General features: G+C 37.8%; 1 protein-coding gene across 2 annotated transcripts in view; it reads right to left on the bottom strand.

Annotated features, from left to right (window-relative positions):
* SH3RF1 (SH3 domain containing ring finger 1) overlaps positions 1-19,995 on the bottom strand; it is a 93,958-nt gene that overhangs the window by 14,856 nt on the left and 59,107 nt on the right. Inside the window, exons 5-9 of one of the 2 annotated variants that reach the window (XM_076336543.1) lie at positions 14,466-14,768; positions 11,609-11,719; positions 3,310-3,464; positions 971-1,141; positions 549-808 (exon numbers count right to left, since the gene is read on the bottom strand). In XM_076336543.1, coding sequence (XP_076192658.1) covers positions 549-808; positions 971-1,141; positions 3,310-3,464; positions 11,609-11,719; positions 14,466-14,768 — 1,000 coding nt within the window. The remainder of the gene's footprint in view (positions 1-548; positions 809-970; positions 1,142-3,309; positions 3,465-11,608; positions 11,720-14,465; positions 14,769-19,995) is intronic. The other variant, XM_076336544.1, reaches the window with a different exon arrangement.

Here is a 19,995-nt window from a genome sequence, read left to right as displayed (position 1 = left end):
TGAAAGAAGTTGCAGTGAAGTTTAGAGAACAAACTAGAATACCTAAGGACCAACCCTGAGCCAGAGCCCTGAAAAAGAAGGAATGAATGCTAAAGGTCTTCAAAGATGTTAGGACAGAAAAGTGAATACTAAATCAGAGCAATCTGTAGCTGTTATGCAGGTAACACGAAAAAATAAGCTATGACTTAGGTGTTCTTATCACTTTTATTACTATATGAATTGCATACGAGTGAGGAAGCTCAAAGAATAACCCCATCCCAGATACTGCTGGAATAAAAAAAATTCCACCTAAAGTACTTGCGTATAAATTCCCAATAGTAGGAGTATGTACATACACACAGTTGCTTAGAGGAGAATAATAAAAGATTCAACAATTCAGAGAGATATATTAGCATTTCAGAAAGCATTCAACTCTAAAAAACGACATTAAAAATGCCTTAAAAAAACCCAACACATATTTACACATACCCTGACTCCAGCCACTTGCCCAGACAGACCCTACAGTTTGTCTACCACATAAAAAAAGCTTTTTTATTTTTTTTTTTTACCTGTTCTAACTGCATTGCGAGCCTGGTTGACTGTCATTTGTCCTGTCACATGCATAAGGACCTTGGTTTGTGGACTAGTTTGGATATGCGCTGCAGAAACCACAGCTGTGGGTACTGTGCTGGAGCTCACTGCCACACCATTCCCCTGGAGCTTCTGAGATGTTCCACTAGCAGTGGAAGGGCTGACCATAGTTACCACTCGTCCCGTTTGGCCAGCAGTAGACACAGGAACTTTTGTTTGTGATGCACTTGTCACTGTCCTGCCAAAATTAAAAGCAAAACACTAAAACACAACTGAAAAATGAGCTAGTTACTAAACCCCACAGCTCTTCTATTATACAATTTTAGCATTAAATACAGGAACAGAATAATTTTGGACTTGAAACTAGATAAACTATTTAGACGCTTGTATAAAAATATACCTGGTAACCGGAGCCACATAATTTCCAGGAAAAACGCCAATCTTGCTTGTATGCATGGAAGTTCCCTTGAACCAGCCATCTTGACAACGTTCAAACACTAAGAACATTTCTCCCTTCCGCAGTTCCAGTTCATCTTCTTTTCGAGGAGTGTAAGGGTATATAGCAATATACCTAAAAGACAGAAAAGTAGATGCAATTGATAAACCTAAAACAATTGAAAACATCACTTGTGTTTTCTGGCAGAGAGAGTTCAGTCAGAGATGAGAAGGCATGGCAGAAAGGGTTATGCGTTAGTTGATCCAACATACTGTTCTCACACTTTGTGACATGCCAACTTTTTTTTTTTTTTGAGGGGTGGGGAGCACAGAGAAGTTCTGTTAGTTGGGAGTGAAAGATCAGTATCAGAACTACATTTCAAATTGCAAAATTGGAATCTCCCTGTGCAACTGCAGAGCCCAAAAAACAGATACGTTACTAGAACTTGAAGTCTATGGGTAAGATAGCTAGCAGTTATTCACTTGTAAAGGTTATTTCCTTTTTTTCCTTCTAAGCAACGTTAATGCATAATACAGGGCATCTGAAATCATGGTGTGAGTTCAGAAACATTTTGCATTTTTTCTTTTTAAAAAGACATTCTTAGAAAAAAAAAGTAAAAATAAAACTGAAGCTCCTGCAGTTGCATGCTGGAATATTCCTAGGGAAGTCTTCAAATAAGATTGCACAATTTCCTATTATCACATTAAAAAGTGATACTGTTTTAACCACCACAGTGCTCTATTTTCTGCCACAGTTTGAACATAAGAAAACTGTTTAAACCGTTCATATAAAAATGTTTATATAATTATGGATCCAGATCTATGGGAAATAGCATTCTAATAAATTGCATTTTCTCAAAAAGAATATACTTTTCACAAGAAGTAGCCAATTAGGGTAGACGGGTAGAATATCCCCTTTTTTGAAAAAGGATCCACAATTACTTGCAATGCTAGTCTTTTCCACTCCCTTTGCTACCCCAAGGGTAAAAAAGCAGCTTTACAAAACATTCTCTCATCAAAATTGTCTCCTGTGCACAGTAATGACAGCATTAACTGTATGCTTCTCCTTTTTGCATTATATTTTTGTTCCTCGCTGTCCACCCAGGAAACTTTGCATTATTTGCAAAAATGCTTTAAAGGCAATATAGGTAGCTGGTAAAGCAAGTCCAAAATATGCTTTAAAGGCAACATATGACACACTGGCAACAAAAGGCTTCACTGGTACATGATTTAGGGGTGACCTACAAAGCCATATACTGAAGCTCTACGGGAAAGCAACTGATGTGCTTTAATTGGTGTTCATTAACTTCCTTTTTAGTTAAATCATTCCAAATTTCATTAGTATCCTCATATAGAGCAATGCTTTGAAGATGAAGGATGGGAATAAATGAGATGGGAACTTGATTAACTGCACTAAGCACAATAATCCATAAGACGTAGTGTTAAAATGCTTGACACCAAAGAAACAGGCCAAATCCAGATGCACCTGCTATACAAGAAGGGCGCTCTTTTGGAGTGGGAGGAAACCTGGTGGGAAGATAAAGACACAGAACAAAAGCAGTCCTTGCATTATTCAAACGTGTCCTATTAGATGGTTCAGCCACTCCTGAATTTTATTTTTTCTTTTATCGTTCAAGCTGCACGCAAAGAAGTTTCCAAGAAGAAAGATGTTGTAATCAGCACATGTTAATATACACAATATTTTCACCCAGAAGGATGACGCACATTTGCTTGTATTACAAGTGTGAAGACATAATGCTAACTAGCAGCTTTCTGCCTTCATTCCAAATTGCCACCCACTAATTAACTGAACTGTAGAATCTTCAGTCAAATTTCAATCGCAACTTACACAAGTTGACAATGACATGCTAATGTAACAGTCTAAATGAAATACAGCACTTTCTCTGTTTTGGCATAAGTTATTCCATACAAGAATAGCCTTTTTATTCCATACATAACAGAAAACATTGAATAAATTCACTCCAGAGTTTGCCACTTGCAAGTTATAGTCTTCATCGCTAACTCAAGGATTCATTCATCTTCTGCGTGATAAATACTTTATATTTTTGAAGTGAGTCCTTTCTATACACAGCAACAGCTGATTATATTTACCTAAGACATAAATAACCCTCAGTATGAAGGCTGTTTGGGGATATCACCTTTATGTTGCTTTTGTTCTGAGTTGTATGCTTGGCTTTCTGGGAATTCTAGCAGAACATAGCCAGCTGGCATGATGTAAGTACAAGTGAAGTTACTGATTTCGTTCCATGTTTCTGACTGGTGAGAAGTTTCAATTTTACTTACACACTTGGACGAGTTTGTGGTCGTAAATGTGCCATTTGGTCAGTTGATCCTGATGTAGGCCTTTGTATTACACCTGCAGACTGAGGTCCAGAAGAGGCCGATGCAACGATTGCAGCAGACAAGAGAGGTGGTGGCGGAAGTGGGGGATTCATATTCTGATTTTATGAGAACAAAAAAAATAGCAACAGATGATCAATATTGTTTGATGAGTTGAATCAGCTGCAAAAAAGAAGTATGATATTCTATGAAAATGGGGAAAAACCAGCCAAGTTCAGTATTCCTTTACCTACTGGTACGATGTAACTGGAGAGTTAGGTTTGTCTGTATTTCTCTTTTTCCAGTTTAAAATCTTGAAGTCTTGGCAGCTAATTAAGCAAATGACAAGCAATTTCTCAGCACAGGAAAGCACTGTTTCTAATTATAACATCTTTAGGATAGGACTTGACAAAAATTGAGAAGCCTTCCAGGAGGTAGATTTTGCATCCTACTGCTGACTGTACTTCAAAACATAATTGTTTTTGTACCCTGAAGCTGAAACATAATACACAATTCAGCAGCAGTGCACCCAAAACCACCCCTTCTGGGGGAAATTTTCTTTTGATGTATGGGTTACAAAAGCTAGCACAATATGAGACCATAGTCACTGAGCTATTGTTACCACTTTCTGCTATTCTTCTAGTTTAAAGAGTTAGCTTTTGAAATTCAGTATTATCAAGATTGGTAATCTTTAACAAACACCCCAGTAAAAAGGCGTAGTTCCTTTACAGGCAGATCATAATGGGGGTCCTGCCTACAAGCTTCTATGTCTTTTGAGAATCAATAGAGCAATTGTTACCTTCTGCTCTGTAAAGCCTCAGGCAATTCTTCAGGACGTTGTGTACTGACACTCCTGGGAAAAGTCTCTCACAAAAGGAGAACTTTTCCTTCCCCCCTTCCAAAAATAATTATTTGTGTTACGGCACACACAAAGAGTAATAAAAAACCTCTAACATTTAAAAATGTAAAACTGAATTAATTTCAAACATGATCTTCGACTTAACACAATCCTTTAATACTGAAACAAAACTCTAAACCATGCCACTTCAGGTTTAAAAACCACATAACAAAAATATAAATTAACAGTATGTCCTGAAGTACTGCCTGGCTCTTCCAGTACATCAGCATATAAATGCACAGCATTATCTTATCAGTTTGAAAAATATATAATTGAAAGTAATTTTAATTCCCCTCAAACAGCCTACTTCTAAAGGTGGGGTTTTTTTTAACCTAAACAAAAACCCATAGGGAAAGTAAGTTTTAGTTCTACACTGTGATTACTACCTCACTGCATTTGGTCAAAGTGTGAATAAAAAGACAGCTCTCTCAACTAGTCTTATGCTGTCAAGACACAGTAAAGAACTGCATGATTAAAAGCTTTCAAATCTAGAGAAAACTGATTAACTCTTACAGTTTTTCAGTCAAAATTCTTATGCTTAGTTATCATATAAATTGCATGGTATATTGTGAAATATTCCTATTTTATTTAAAGCTTTTTTTCTGATCGTACATTAACAATTCCTTAAGACCAAATAGGCCTCCTATATCCAACAAAAAGCAGACATGACCTGCTAGAGAAACATCATTGTGAGCTTTGATACTAATATTTGAGTTATTTACAAGAACAGCAATTGCATTTGCTTCGCATTCTAGATCCCCATCCACGCAACAATCTTTTTAAAATATCTTGATAATTTATACTGAAATACCAACATTTCTCTTTCAGTTGCTTTACAGCAGAAGTTATTTCCCCCTCCCAGTCAGCTTCAACAAATGTCCCAGCTGAATCCAAGCTGAACGTGAGCATCTAACTTTTAGGCAACCTGTCTATAGAATATAAATTCAAATCTTTTTTGAGGTATCTAGATTCCTTTATACATGGTGGAACCTGTAAATCCACATTAGGAGATGATTAGCTGGAAATCTTTAAAATTAAACCTATTCATGCACAATATCAAGGTTGTCACTATTCCACATTTCCTGCACCTCTAAAGATATAAATGCTGGGCATTGGATTTTATTCATTTCAACACAATATATACTTTGAATTTTTAGCTGCAATAAAGGCACCTTCCCAGCTCTATTTTATTCTGCTTTATTCAGGTTCTGCTCCCCTCCCCGTGTCTATTACTATGGTAATGAAACCTGCAGTGAGCCACAGCCCAATTAAACTCTTAAAGATCTGGCAAGTACTTAGAAATCTAAATAAACTACCTGATAGGCTTTAGAGGACTAACGCTCCTCAGCTTCCACTGCTACAACTTGGTAAAATAGATCCAAATGCTCTACCCAAGTTTTCAAGAAGTTTTCTGGCATGTAACCATTTTTCTAGCTGTTGAGAAATATACCTACCTACAGAGCACAAGCTAGTTTTGATGGTTCCCATATTCAACATTCTGTGAAAGAATATATGCAAACCCCACGTGATTTAATAAAATATGCTTATCAAAATAATTAAGAGTATTTTTATTTTAGGTAGTTGAGGGGAACAAATTGAGAGCTTCTGCAACTATTTCTCAGACAACAAGTGTACTTTCAAGCATATGAAACAGCAAATAAGTGATAATTTTTTTTTTTAATTGGAAGATGAAACATTACATAATTTGATACTTAATTTATGTAAAAACTTCAAATAGCACCTATACTCATGCTCTAGAAACTCATACATATTCCTAAGTTTAAATATAATTAGGCTGCATTCCCACCTCAGTCAACTGAAGATCAATAATCAGCTCACCCAACGAATAACAAAAGGCACAGCAGTGGAAAAAAACATTCATTAACTGTCTTCGTTCCCACAAGGTCTAGGAAAAAATATATGACTTGCAAAATCCCCTGAGGGCTAACAAAGTAAGGCTCATGTTTAACAAAATTCCTAAACTATAAATATATGTTATCAAGAACAGGCCTCTCATACAAAACCTCATCATTTTTTACAGCTGCTTCCTCTTCCCAACAGAAGTTGATTTGAATTTTCGTGGGTTAAAACTCAGACAGTTCTTTCTTAAACCTCTTCCTGACTTACACTATTGCATCAGCTGGAACTACATGAGAGAGCGCTAAATGTCATCAGTATACTATAAGCCTCACAGTTTGTGCCTCATTAATAACAATTCAGACTACCTTATATACTTTAACATAGAGGGGCATTTTTTTTGTGTGTGTGGGCAAGAGAACAGGACCAGAAAAAGCAGAGATTTTTTAGTTTTTGAAACCTTCAGCACGTTAAGTGAATGTAAGCCATCCAAATATAGACCACCTATTTCTGCTAATTAAGTGCACATACCAAGACACCATTTCAAAGTCAACATATTCAATTTGCAGAAGTAGCAATATGGATATCTAGGTCAATTGCTAAGTTAAAATACTTTTAACTTCGCAAGAGACTGTAGAGACAGAATGAAAGGAAGGTAAGTTACCTGTTGTTGCTACATTCTGTTTTTCTTCTGCTGCTTTTGAATGTAACTCTAACTTTGCTGTGGTATATCTTGTCTCTGTTTTTCCCATACCATGGTTCAAATCACATACTTCCTTTAAGAGTTTTTTCAGCAAAATCTATGGCAACTAGATCTCCTCCATTAGATAACTACCTTATAAATTACATCCAAGAATTTCCTCCCAAGTAAATAAGCCTTACATAATTGTACATGCATATTTTCACCCAACAACTACTGAACTTGACATCTGCTTTTATATTTTATAAAGAACTTCAAATATACTAAGCACCTACAAGGTTCAAAAATGCCAGTGGCCAAGAAGAGCAGACCAATTAATGCCCCCATTAAGAGCAAAGTTGTGGTTTGAAGTCCCAGAGAACAGTAAGTGATAATATCACAGTCAAAAGCCTCGGCTATGAGAAGTTTGTCTCAGTTCGTAGCTTCTTCAATTTTAAAGAATCAAATCTCAAAACACAAAACAAGAATTAATGCTACTTGGCTAAAGAACTAGGCTAAAGAACTGCTGCTGTAAAATAAAACTTTTAAATAAATTATCACAGGTTTTCTGAATGTAAATTATAATTTGCTTAAGTGATACAAGCAGCAGATACAAGCAGCAGATAGTGTATATGGTCACTCAACACAAGCACTCTCATTCCTAAGTCTTATTTGTGTCAATTTTGGCTGCAAATTTGTAAATTACTTACTTAATACAACATTTGGTACCAAATAGCATCTACAGAAGATTATTATGGACAAAATAGAATTAATACAATTGGCATTTTTTGAACCACCATAGTATTTCCCAAGATAACAACGTAACAAACTAAAATGTGATCCTATACATGTACACAGATAAAAGACTCACAGGCTCCTTTGGGCTAGGAATTAATCTCAACTGTCTTAGAGAATCTTGCTACTCAACAGGACAGCTCAAAATATCTCCTCTTAACAATAAAAAAGCCATCTTTCTTACAGAAGATAAGAGAAGATACTAGCTCTTCTTTGCTTCTAGATTCAGGACAGATAAATGTAGCAAAGGTGGATAAATTCAAGACTATTGTAAAGGAATATATCCTTCTCTTCTTCACTGATGGGGAATCATGCTCATCCTCTCTGATTTCTTCTTTCTCCCTTAATCTGAGTTTGGCATGAAGTAAAAAAAGTTGTATAAACAGCTTGCTCTCAAAGAACAATCAACTACTTTAAATAGTGTTATAAACACCAAAATGATTGACAGAAGATCCAATTAAACCATCTTCATGATAAAAAGAAACTCTCCCTGTTCCAATCCAACTCCCTTGTCATTTGCTTAGTATTCAGAAATGAAAAAAAAGCTAAAGGGAGAAGCTTAGAGAAATGCAGAAGTTTATACTTACAAAAGCAAAAAATACAAAAGCAAAAGGACTCAAACCAACCACTTCTGATGTATTAAATCATACAATCACAATTGTTCCATAGCTTAAAATTACTGCTCAGAATGTCAGGAAGGGTATTTCCAGAAGGGAAACATCTAGAGAGACAAGAACATCACTTTCTCTCTTGACCTGTCAGAACCATTTTGCATATTTCTAGAATTAAAACAGGAGTTTATGAAGCAGGAGGAAAAGTGGACGTAAAAGACACACTTCACAGTCCGTGACTATAAACTGCATCATCATCTAATATAATCTATAGTAAAAGAACACAGGAACGATCTGACTGTAAGCCTGAGCTGCCAGCTTGTATTTTAGTCATGCTGAAAACAAGTCAAGAAGAAACAGATCATTATGTACAGAAGGTTATTGACTTTAAAAAGGGTGGCAGAGAATAATTCAAATTCTCAATGGGAATTACATGCGTAACTGGAAACATAACCAGGAACATGGTTATCACAAAGAGAAAGTAGCGCTCCAGGATACAGGACGATCGTGTGGCAGGAGTTTCACTCCATGCTGCATTTAGCACTGCAATTTAATTCCCGTGGGTACCAATGGCGAGATCGCTTTTGAACAAGCTTATGCAACTAAAGCACCCAAGGTGGTTTAATGACTTTGCACCAGCACCAAAATAAAGTATTTTTCCATGTTGGCATCGAAGAAAGAACTACTGATTCTTAATAATAAACAAAAGTGTGTGTTACTGAGAGGAAAAAAAAGAGCAACTTCTGACAGAACTTTTGAAATTATGCTTTGAATCCTGCCTACCCCATCCTCTCCAAAACGTATCTCATCCACAAATCAAATCAACTACCCAGTGTTTGCAGCATACATGTTAGCTAGACTTGTATTCTGCCTAACAGCACAAATTATACCAAAACTGATTTTGTTTGCTCAGTTCTCACAGGTATTTTCTGAAGGACAGGATGAAAGAAGTATAAAAGGTTACATGGATTAGTATATAAGCAGCTAATTGTTTCTACTATTAGATGTACACCTCATATGCAAAAAAAGGACCTGGGGGTCCTTCCTGGTGGACACCAAGTTGAACATGAGCCAACAATGTGCCCTTGTGGCAAAGAAGGGTAATGGTATCCTGGACTTCATTAGGAGCAGTCTTGCCAGCAGGTCGAGGGAGGTGATCCTTCCCCTCTCCTCAGCCTTGATGAGGCCAAACCTGGAGTACTGTGTCCAGTTCTGGGCTCCCCAGTACAAGAGAGACATGGACATAGGGGAGAGTCCAGCGAAGGGCCACTAAGATAATTAAGGGACTGGAGCATCTCTCCTACGAGGAAAGGCTGAGAGCTGGGACTGTTCAGCCTAGAGAAGGCTCAGGGGGATCTCATCAATGTATATAAGTACCTGAAGGGAAGGTACAAAGATGATGGAGCCATGCTCTTTTCAGTGGTGCCCAGTGAAACGCAAACCGAAACGCAGAAGGTTCAGTCTGAGTATCAGGAAAGTTTTTCACTGTGAGGGTGACTGAGCATTGGCACAGGTGGCCCAGAGAGGTTGTGGAGTCTCCATCCTTGGAGATATTCAAAAGCTATCTAGACACCATCCTGGACAACTGGCTTTAGGTGGCCCTGCTTGAGCAGGGAGCTTAGACTAGATGACCTCCAGAGGTCCCTTCCAACCTCAACCACTCTGTGACATTAAAATATGAATCTAAATATAAGGAGATTATTAATTGGTTCGAGATTAACATACATTTAACACTAGGATTGCACAGATGATCCACAGATTGAAGAAGTCGTTAACAATAAACGGACAAAGCATTGCTACAGCACAACCTGCATTATTCAGTAAGGCAGGGCAAAAGCACACTGTCTGTATAATTGTCAATAATGTCTTCTGTCTGAAGAACAAAGAATGGGAAATGCATTTACTTGGATGAGAGCAATTATTACATCACTACTGACGATGAAAATTTGTGGGATCATGGTGGATATTTAGCTGAACATAAACTTTGTGCTACACTCAGGCCAAATAAATGGATGCAAATTCTCAAGATATAAACATCAGACTAACAGGATAAAAGTAAAAGGGTCATACTATCAATATTTTCATCACTGAAAATGACCATGCAGTACTGTACCCAGTTCTGGAATGCACTTACCATGTGTTTACCACGCCAGAAGGAAGTACTGGAGATAATTCAGAAAATAACAGCATCATAATTTTAAGGATTGAAAAACATAACTTAGAGTCCCAAAGAAAGTTGTTAAAATGAACCTCTCAGCTGCGACCAAGCCACACCTAAACATTTACTTAAACAACAAAAAGTTGATAATAGAAGACAGACAATTCTGCCTTCGATTTTGCAGACGAATGTGTAAAATGATCCAAGTGCTGAAAGTTGAAAACAAAACCAGACAAATTTAGCAGCAAGGCTATTCATCATGTTTTACTTGCTTTAAAAGACTGCAAGGATAATTAGACACCTAAACAAGATCAAGCCTTGGGGTTTTTTGTTTGGATTGTTTGGTTTGGTTGGTTTTTTTTTTTTAACTAAGTGGAGATTTATTATTCAACTGTGACACCCCCCCCCCCCCAAAGGTTAGGGGCAAATTTTTTTTACTTGAAACAAGAATTAAATTTTGATAATTCCTATGATCAAAATAAAGGCTTATTAAGTTGAAAATCTCTGAAAACTGGTATCCACAATCTTTATGGCAGTCAAGGTCAGGCTCTGGTAAGTGCGGTATGCTACAGGATGTTCCAGAGCTTCTCCACCACAAGCATAGCAAAATAAAGAATTTCAGTTGGTTTTGGAATGAAATCCTGCACTTTTTGAAGACAATGTCATTTTCTTTGTCCAAAGGAAACAGCATTGCAATGTATTCCTTCCTTTAAAAGACGGCCATTTACAACAGTTTTTCATATTGATCTCCAAGAACCTAACTTAGACATGCTAGATATGTTCTTCATCTGCCACAGACATACACACAACTAAAATAATCTTATTTAATTAGAAGAAAGCAGAGTTTTGAAACTTATTTCAGAGAATCTGGATAATACTGACTTAAGCAAGACAGAAATATCTGGCAGCTGTGGTCTCAAGTTGATGGTTTTTTTTAAGATCTTGCTTGTTTCCCCTAACCTCCCCCCCAGCATAATCTCTTTCCTACTCATGCTGAAAAGAAACACTGTTCTGGAAGGAAGTGTGCTTCTTGTGTTTACTACAGAGAAATGACAGAGGAAAGCTGGAGAAACGGGTATGTGTGACAGGATGCAAACGTTATTGTATCAATAATGCTTTTGCTATAGTTCAATTTATACCAGTCTATCACATAGACAATCATCATAAAACCATCATTTCAAATCAGTGTATCAGAACTTGAGAAAAAAAAAAAGGACTGTACCAAAGATACATGGGAAGGCTGAGTTTTCTGAAATGGTACTTACACCGAGAGCAGCTTGGTAGGTAACTTCTGATGGGAAGGTAAATGAAGGCCCTGTTGTGACTGGGCTGCTAGGGGGTGGAGTCACAATTAGCCCTGTAGTACCGATATGAACCTGTCAAAGAAAAAAAAAACAGCAGGGTCAGTTCTGAGCAGTTTAATAAGAGCTGGTTTTGACACAGCTGTAAGTTTCATGGTAAAAATCACCAGTACTCTACTATCTGTAACTTCAGACTAGAACTAATTTTTTGTTAGATACTCATACAAACAGTACTGGATCACACTGCTCACTTCCTGCCCCCCCCCCCCCCGACATTTCAGAAACTTTGGAGATATATTGAATTAGCAATGTGAAACACACTTTTACCAATGTCAGTTTTCTTTTTTTTCCATAAAAGGCTGTCAGATCCCAAAGGCATGCAAATAAAACATATTTACTAGCTCATGGAAAATTACACCAACACTTCTTAGTCTCCATTACTATCTGTTCTCCCAAAATGTAATCTCTATGTAAAACAGACAATTGTTCATGAACTAGTGTAGCTTGTAACTAAAAGCTTTGAAGAAACAGGAGATTAACAAATAAATAAAGCCAGCTAAATATTTCTACTTACCACAGTCATAGAATCATAACATCATAGAATCATTAAGGTTGGAAAAGACCTCTAAGATCATCGAGTCCAACCGTTGACCCAACACCACCATGCCCACTAAACCATGTCCCTAAGCGCCTCATCTACACGTCTTTTAAATACTTCCAGGGATGGGGACTCAACCACTTCCCTGGGCAGCCTGTTCCAATGTTTCACCACTCTTTCAGTAAAGACATTTTTCCTCATGTCCAACCTAAACCTCCCCTGGCGCAACTTGAGGCCATTTCCTCTCATCCTATCGCTAGTTACTTGGGAGAAGAGACTGACACCCACCTCGCTACAACCTCCTGTCAGGGAGTTGTAGAGAGCGATGAGGTCTCCCCTCAGCCTCCTTTTCTCCAGGCTAAACAACCCCAGTTCCCTCAGCCGCTCCTCATAAGACTTGTTCTCCAGACCCCTCACCAGCCTCGTTGCCCTTCTCTGGACACGCTCCAGCACCTTGACGTCCTTCTTGTAGTGAGGGGCCCAAAACTGAACACAGTATTCGAGGTGCGGCCTCACCAGGGCTGAGTCCAGGGGCACGATCACTTCCCTACTCCTGCTGGCCACACTATTTCTGATACAGGCCAGGATGCCATTGGCCTTCTTGGCCGCCTGGGCACACTGCCGGCTCATGTTCAGCCGGCTGTCGACCAACACCCCCAGGTCCTTTTCCGACAGGCAGCTTTCCAGCCACTCTTCCCCAAGCCTGTAGCGCTGCATGGGGTTTTGTGGCCGAAGTGCAGGACCCGGCACTTGGCCTTGTTGAACCTCATACAGTTGGCCTGGGCCCATCGATCCAGCCTGTCCAGGTCCCTCTGCAGAGCCTTCCTACCCTCGAGCAGATCAACACTCCTGCCCAACTTGGTGTCGTCTGCAAATTTCCTGAGGGTGCACTCGATCCCCTCATCCAGATCATCGATAAAGATATTAAACAAGACCGGCCCCAAAACTGAGCCCTGGGGAACACCGCTCGTGACCGGCCGCCAACTGGATTGAACTCCATTCACCACAACTCTCTGGGCCCGGCCGTCCAGCCAGTTTTTGACCCAGCGCAGAGTACACCTGTCTAAGCTGTGAGCCGCCAGCTTCTCTAGGAGAATGCTGTGGGAGATGGTGTCAAAGGCCTTGCTGAAGTCCAGGTAGACCACATCCACAGCCTTTCCCTCATCCACTAGGCGGGTCACCTGGTCATAGAAGGAGATCAGGTTGGTCAAGCAGGACCTGCCTCTCATGAACCCGTGCTGGCTGGGCTGATCCCCTGGTTGATAATCTTCCCCGGCACCGAGGTCAGGCTGACAGGCCTGTAGTTCCCCGGATCCTCCTTCCGGCCCTTCTTGTAGATGGGCGTCACATTGGCAAGCCTCCAGTCTTCCGGGACCTCCCCCGTTAACCAGGACTGCTGATAAATGATGGAGAGTGGCTTGGCGAGCTCCTCGGCCAGCTCCCTCAGCACTCTCGGGTGGATCCCATCCGGCCCCAGGAAGCCATTAAGTACCTCAGCCTTTTCCTCATCCTCAGTGACAATGTTCCCCCCCCCCTGCATCCAATAAAGGATGGAGATTTTCTCCTTGGCTCTCTTTTTGTCATTAACATATTTGTAAAAGCACTTTTTGTTGTCTCTAACGACAGTGGCCAGATTGCGTTCTAGCTGGGCTTTTGCCTTTCTCATTTCCTCTCTGCATGACCTAACGAGATCCTTGTGCTCTTCTTGAGTCACCTGCCCCTTCTTCCACAAGTGGTAAACTCTCCTTTTTTCCCTGAGTCCCAGCAAGAGCTCCCCGTTCAGCCAGGCCGGTCGTCTTCCCCACCTGTTCTTCTTACGGCGTATGGGGACAGCCTGCTCCTGTGCCTTTAAGACTTCCTGTCTTAAAGTCAGATTAATATGGTATATTTCTGAAATTCATGTAATTTTCAAGTTGAATTTATCTTTTACTTGCATGTGCAAGTAAATATATAAAAATATTTATGGCACTTAAGAAATTAACAACTGCGAAAAAAATTAGCTTACAAGACCAAAAATATTTGCTATTATTGTATAAGAAGTGTTGTAAAATGTTTTCCTTAAATGCTGTCATGTTGTAAGATAAACTTCGTGAAAGCATACGTTAGTATTACTTACATATAATTAATAATTTGAAGCAAGTAATCTGAAAAGATCAGAAGCCTTTATAGTTATTTAAAAAAAAAAACCCACACATGATTTATATTTGATTTCACGTAAATTACCTGAGAAGGGGCACTACAGGAAAGTCCCGTCAGCTCACTTATGCGGGCTGCTGCGGTTGGGTTGCTGGAGCTGATGAGGACAGGAGGACTAATTTCCATTGAGTGGCGATTCTGAGAAGACTGTGAAGACTTGTTGGACATAGTGAGGGAGGTAAAAGAGTGCCGTTTTTTGGTGTTTTTCTTAGCATCGGTGTGCTTTTGGGTTGAATTGTTGTGGGCTGCCCCAGAGGTACCCTCTCCAGAGTCAAGAGCAGAACCTGAGGGCTTATCCAATTCTATCAGCTGTTTGGCTGCTGTGTTAAACTACGAAAAACAGTCACACATTAGCATTTTTTTATTTATAAAAGTCACCTGAATATAACAAAAAAAATCTATTTTCCTTTTACTGATAATATAATAGAATTTAAACAATGCAACTTAAAACTGTGACATACTGACCTACTCTACACTCATTACAGAGTGACAAGTCTTTCACTACAAACTCAACACACTTACTGTTGGGCTGGTGTTGACTACCCATCAGAGGTAACATTTCAATCAAGAAAGGACATTATGCTCTAGTCCAGCCTATTATTCAGCAATATCCGCTCCCTGTATTATCTAGAAGTCAGACTAAATCACAGCAGTCCCCTTTGACCTTATAATATAAAAATCTGTATTACAAAACTTCTTGAATGTTCATTTCATTTTAAGCCTTTTTTTTTGTTTGTAAGTATGACATAAGCCCACACCTTTGCATGTCAGCTCTTGAAGACATTCCTCCTAGTACCCCTTGGTATTTATGCACATATCTTTAACGCTACCAGTAGTAAAAACCAGGCTTCCTAAATGCAGATTTAAGAACAAAGTAGGACAGACTAAAGATCCAGCTATATCAGTATACTGCCTGACAACAAGTAGCTATACAAGCATAAGACACTATAAGGAGAAAAGAAACATATATTGGCAATTCTGTGGAAATACCTTCTCAGCTTCTGACTTTTCTAACGCAGAGGCAGCATCTCTGTGCCTAAGAATGCTCAAATGGACTTTTTTTTTTAAGCTTATCTAATGAGTTTTTGTCACAATGAAATTTTCTATTTGTTAAGTTGCTAAAACAGTATTATATTAAATGCAAACTAATCCTTCCTTTCCAATGAAGAAATATGGAATCCCACACATTTTCTTCTTACAATGAAATGTAAGCTATGTAAGAGAGGGGAAAAAACAAACAAACCCCCCTACATTTTTCACAAACCCTTTATTTCCAGAAAATTTTATTTATATTTTAGAGCTATTGGAAATAATAATGTCAGAACTCTCATTTATTTATGAGCTGAAGTAACACCAGCACCAGTTTTCTGAACAAGTTAACTAATGTTAATATGTACCACTAAATATGAATACTGTTACTTGGATAAGTGTAGCCAATTACGAAGAAGGGAAAAATCTTTTCTGAAGAACATCAGGATGAAAGAATGAAATTAGTTTCTGTGGAAGTACTATTTCTGTTCTTCAGCATATTATTTCTTCTATTTATTTTACCCATTTTTCCACAAGTCTTAAGATACCTACTATGCTCATGGAGAGTTTTAAAGCAGTATTTTACCCCATCAAAACTCTACTAGACAAGTAACACATCATTAATCATGACAGCATCAACATTGATTTAAATGCAGCTCCCACAAATGACAACAGCTTACACCCTGAACACTTTCCTACCTCTGAGGACAAGTAGATATATATAAAGTAGTACAAAAGAATATATATTTTTTTAATATAGAAAAGGTTTTCAAGTGGTATTTGAAAGATGAGATCTGGAAGGAAATTCCATGCATATACAGAAGAAATAGACAAACAAAGTTCAAAACTAGAACTACTGGAACAATGAGGAGTTGACATAAAAACCTACTAGGATGTAACAGCAGGAAAATTAAAATTATGAAATGCTTGAAGAGGAAGAAATACCTAGAACATAATGCAGTGGAAGAGGGGCATAATGGGGGATTTGAAAAAGGATATAAAGATGAGAATGTAGAATTTTTTCCTAAATGTTCTTATTGTTGGTCCTTTAGAAGGCAGCTGAAGAGAACAGGAAGGATAGGAGAAGACAATGTCACAGTAGTAAACATTCCTAAGAAAAAGGTGGACGCTAGATTTTCCTTCCTGCTAACACTGGACATGGATCATATGGACAAAATAATTTTGTACCACTTGTGTAGTACAGAAGACATAACCATACAGCTTTCTCCAATTAACTTGCAAGACCATTATTTAGATTTTTTTTTTATTAGATTTTAAATTTAGAGTGAACATACTTTTAACAGACCAGTGAAAACAATGTTATTTTATCACAGAACACTGATATGAGGCTGATGGATACAAAACAAGTAGAAAATAAGACCAAAAAAAGCCTACTCTGCTACTCATCCTGTCAGGGTCCTATCCTTTATCCTGGAAGAACATGCAGACTTTTCAAAGACTAATCATTTTATGTATTTTGCACATTTTGTTTTTTCCAACTCAGATTGAAATTCTTCATGTCCTTCCCGAAAATGTCTTCCATATTGTCTTATACAATGGCTTCAACCACTTCCATTCTTATCTAATCTACTCCCTTATTTAGCAAAGAGCCTGTTCACAAATTACGCAGATCAGAGAAAGAAAAGCAGTATTCATTTCTAAAACAAGAACTATCTAATCGGAATAGTTAAGGGATCACCCAGGAGTGAAAAACAAAACCAAAAGCCACTCTGCTAAAAGCACCCGAGGTACCCGTTACACCTAATTATGTTTGTTTACCTCCTGAAGCTATTAATGCCTGCAGAATCTGATTACTTCTATACAGTGAACAACATATTAGAGAAAAGTTAAGGCTCGCCCATGGGATTGATTCAAGACTGATTCAAATATAAGCAACGTACTGAGCTTTCTTCTGTAGAGAAGAAAGCACAGGACAGTAGCATGAACCTAAACATTACTGGCCTTTTCGTAGAAGCAACCTGAGGACAGCAATAGTTGCAGAATATTTTGCAGAGTGCAGTTTACTTCTTCCATGAGAAGAGAAGTTAAGAACTTGCATGCATTCTCCAATGAAATGGCTAGCAACCATTCAAGGTCACCATGGGAATGCATCCCACTCATGCTATGAAGTGTTTCAATACAGCATTCCTTTCTGCAACGAATACCCCTGTATCCATTCCCACATTTTCTACGTCAGTTGTTTTCCTGAACAGACGTATTTGAACCAACAACAAAGTTGTTCCACTCAACAGAATCTTTGCTGTTACAGGTAGTCTGAAATCCGATTGCCATTCCCGCCAAAACCCAGGAAACAGAACAACTTTCCAAACGGGGCAAAACAGAGGTGTCCTGCTGAGCCGCATCTCACTGCTGCAGTAGGGGTTGAGGCTAGCAGACAGGCTTCTGCCTGCTTGCAGCTGTCTGGAGAAATTATCAAGTAGACTACCATGCAAGACCTTTTCAAGGTTTCTCATAGTTGTGCTTTACTGTACTTATTTTACAAATGAATTCAGGTGTTCTTCACTCACATGTAGATAGTTAGAATGTAAATATTTCACTTTCTGAAATTAACTGAAAACACCATCTTCTCCCTCAAACGGTCTTTCTATCCACGTTCATCCAAAATTTTTATTTATTTAATTTTAGTACATCACCATATGTCAAGGAGTTATTTTTCCACATTACTAACACTATTATTAGTCAAATTCCTATTTCTAGACATTTCACTTTCACATATAATTGGAAACAAAAGAGTAAAGTGCAAGTGGAACTAATGTAAACATTGTTCTTATTTGATGGTATTATTTTTGCTAAGCATCATCCTGGAGGATAGGCAATAGCTTAGAAACCTAAATACAGCTTTGCAATTTAAGTTTCGGAACAAATATATTTTGTCCAAACCAGCGGAAGAATAATTTTGCAAATCTTGAGCAGATCACAATCATGAGCAACACTGCATTTATATTAATTTTTGAAACAAATGAAATAGTTCTGTATTGCAGTTATTGTTAGGGAAATTAATCAAAACTATGACGCTCAGAAGTTGTCATTGGAATGGTAACATTGAGATTATCACATTCAAATATAGTGGGGATTAGACTATAATTTTCTACTCAAAATTAACAATCTCTGTTTTCAGGCATAATATACAACATTCACTTTTTACATAAATTTTCTGTTTTAAGGTCTGGGCAGGCAAAACAGTCAAAAAGTAGAGGAAAGTTCCCATAAAAGGTTTTATCTTATTCTTCTGAGTTAGTATTGTTACAAAAGTCTGATTTTTTTTTTTCTAAGCACTTTAGATCAGATCACATCATTTAACAGTGATAGACAAAGTTTAGCCTAGTAAGTACAACGTTAAAAAAGACCATGCTAGAAATCCAGCCTAAAATCCCATCTAAAATGTATAGACACAATGAAGAATAAACATGTTTGGAAACAATCCTGTTTGGTACAGGAGGAGATGCTAATAAAAAAACCCAACCTGACACACTAGGTACATAAAATCTTATGTTCTCATTTATTAAAATGTTGTGTTAACTGATGGATACAGTAGTATAAAATGACAATGAACTTAAAATTCTACTACAGTGAACATTTTAGATAATTTGGTTTTTTTCCCCTACATTTCTATAAGATTGTTTATAAATAAAGCTAAAGGAGCTGGATTAATACAAAGGTGTTGCCCAGTTGTTCACGTTAACTTGGAAAAACAAAAGCTGTCATTATTTTCTACTGACATTTTGACTGAAAAGTGATTCCTTTTCCCTGATTTTTCTTTTTCTATTCTGGGTGTTTGTATTTTTCTAGTTGTTCTGTATGGTGCTGAATAAATTGTAAAAATTTAAATACTTTTTAGATTTGGAGTGTGTTTACTAAGTGTTAAACCACAACAAAATGTCAAATTTGAGGTCTTTCTAAGAAACGTATATTGTACCCAGAACTGTACTCCACAGAGAAAAATTCTAATACTACCTGTTTAGTTCTGATTAATCTTTCTTTTTGGAACAGAGATAAACATAAGTGTTATGAACTTAATCATACAGTTTCTAGACTCGCTGCATTTTATTTTGTCACTGTGCAAGAACCTGGTTGACCTGCTTTTAATGCAAGCACGTTGAAATTCCATCAGTCAAAAGTCTAGTAATTTAGGTATGTTAATCAGGTCTTACTCTAGTAAACTAAACTAGAGGGTTGGTTTGGTTTTAGCACTTCTTAGAAAACAGAATTTCATTTTTGCAATGTTTTGCATTCTTTATTTTTCATTTGCAGATAGAAGTAATTATTTCACAGTGCTTTGTGTCTACAGACAAAGAGGTAATGTTTTGTGACTCAATTAACAAACTATACTTTTAATGGAATCACTATTAAAATTCTTCTCAAAATGTTTTCAGTCTTAGCTTTTATTATTACCACAAAGTTAGTAAGTGAAAGCGATATAAAAGAATAGAGCAGACTAGCAATCATTGAATCATAAAATGTTCCTCCACGCAAAAAGCTGTCCTCAAATATAGTCAGTTTTTCATGG

This window comes from Aptenodytes patagonicus, chromosome 4 (assembly GCF_965638725.1).
Source record: "Aptenodytes patagonicus chromosome 4, bAptPat1.pri.cur, whole genome shotgun sequence".
Taxonomy (NCBI): Eukaryota; Metazoa; Chordata; class Aves; order Sphenisciformes; family Spheniscidae; genus Aptenodytes; species Aptenodytes patagonicus.
The sequence above is the reverse complement of the archived record's forward strand: the minus strand, read 5'-3'. Positions and strand labels throughout refer to the sequence as shown.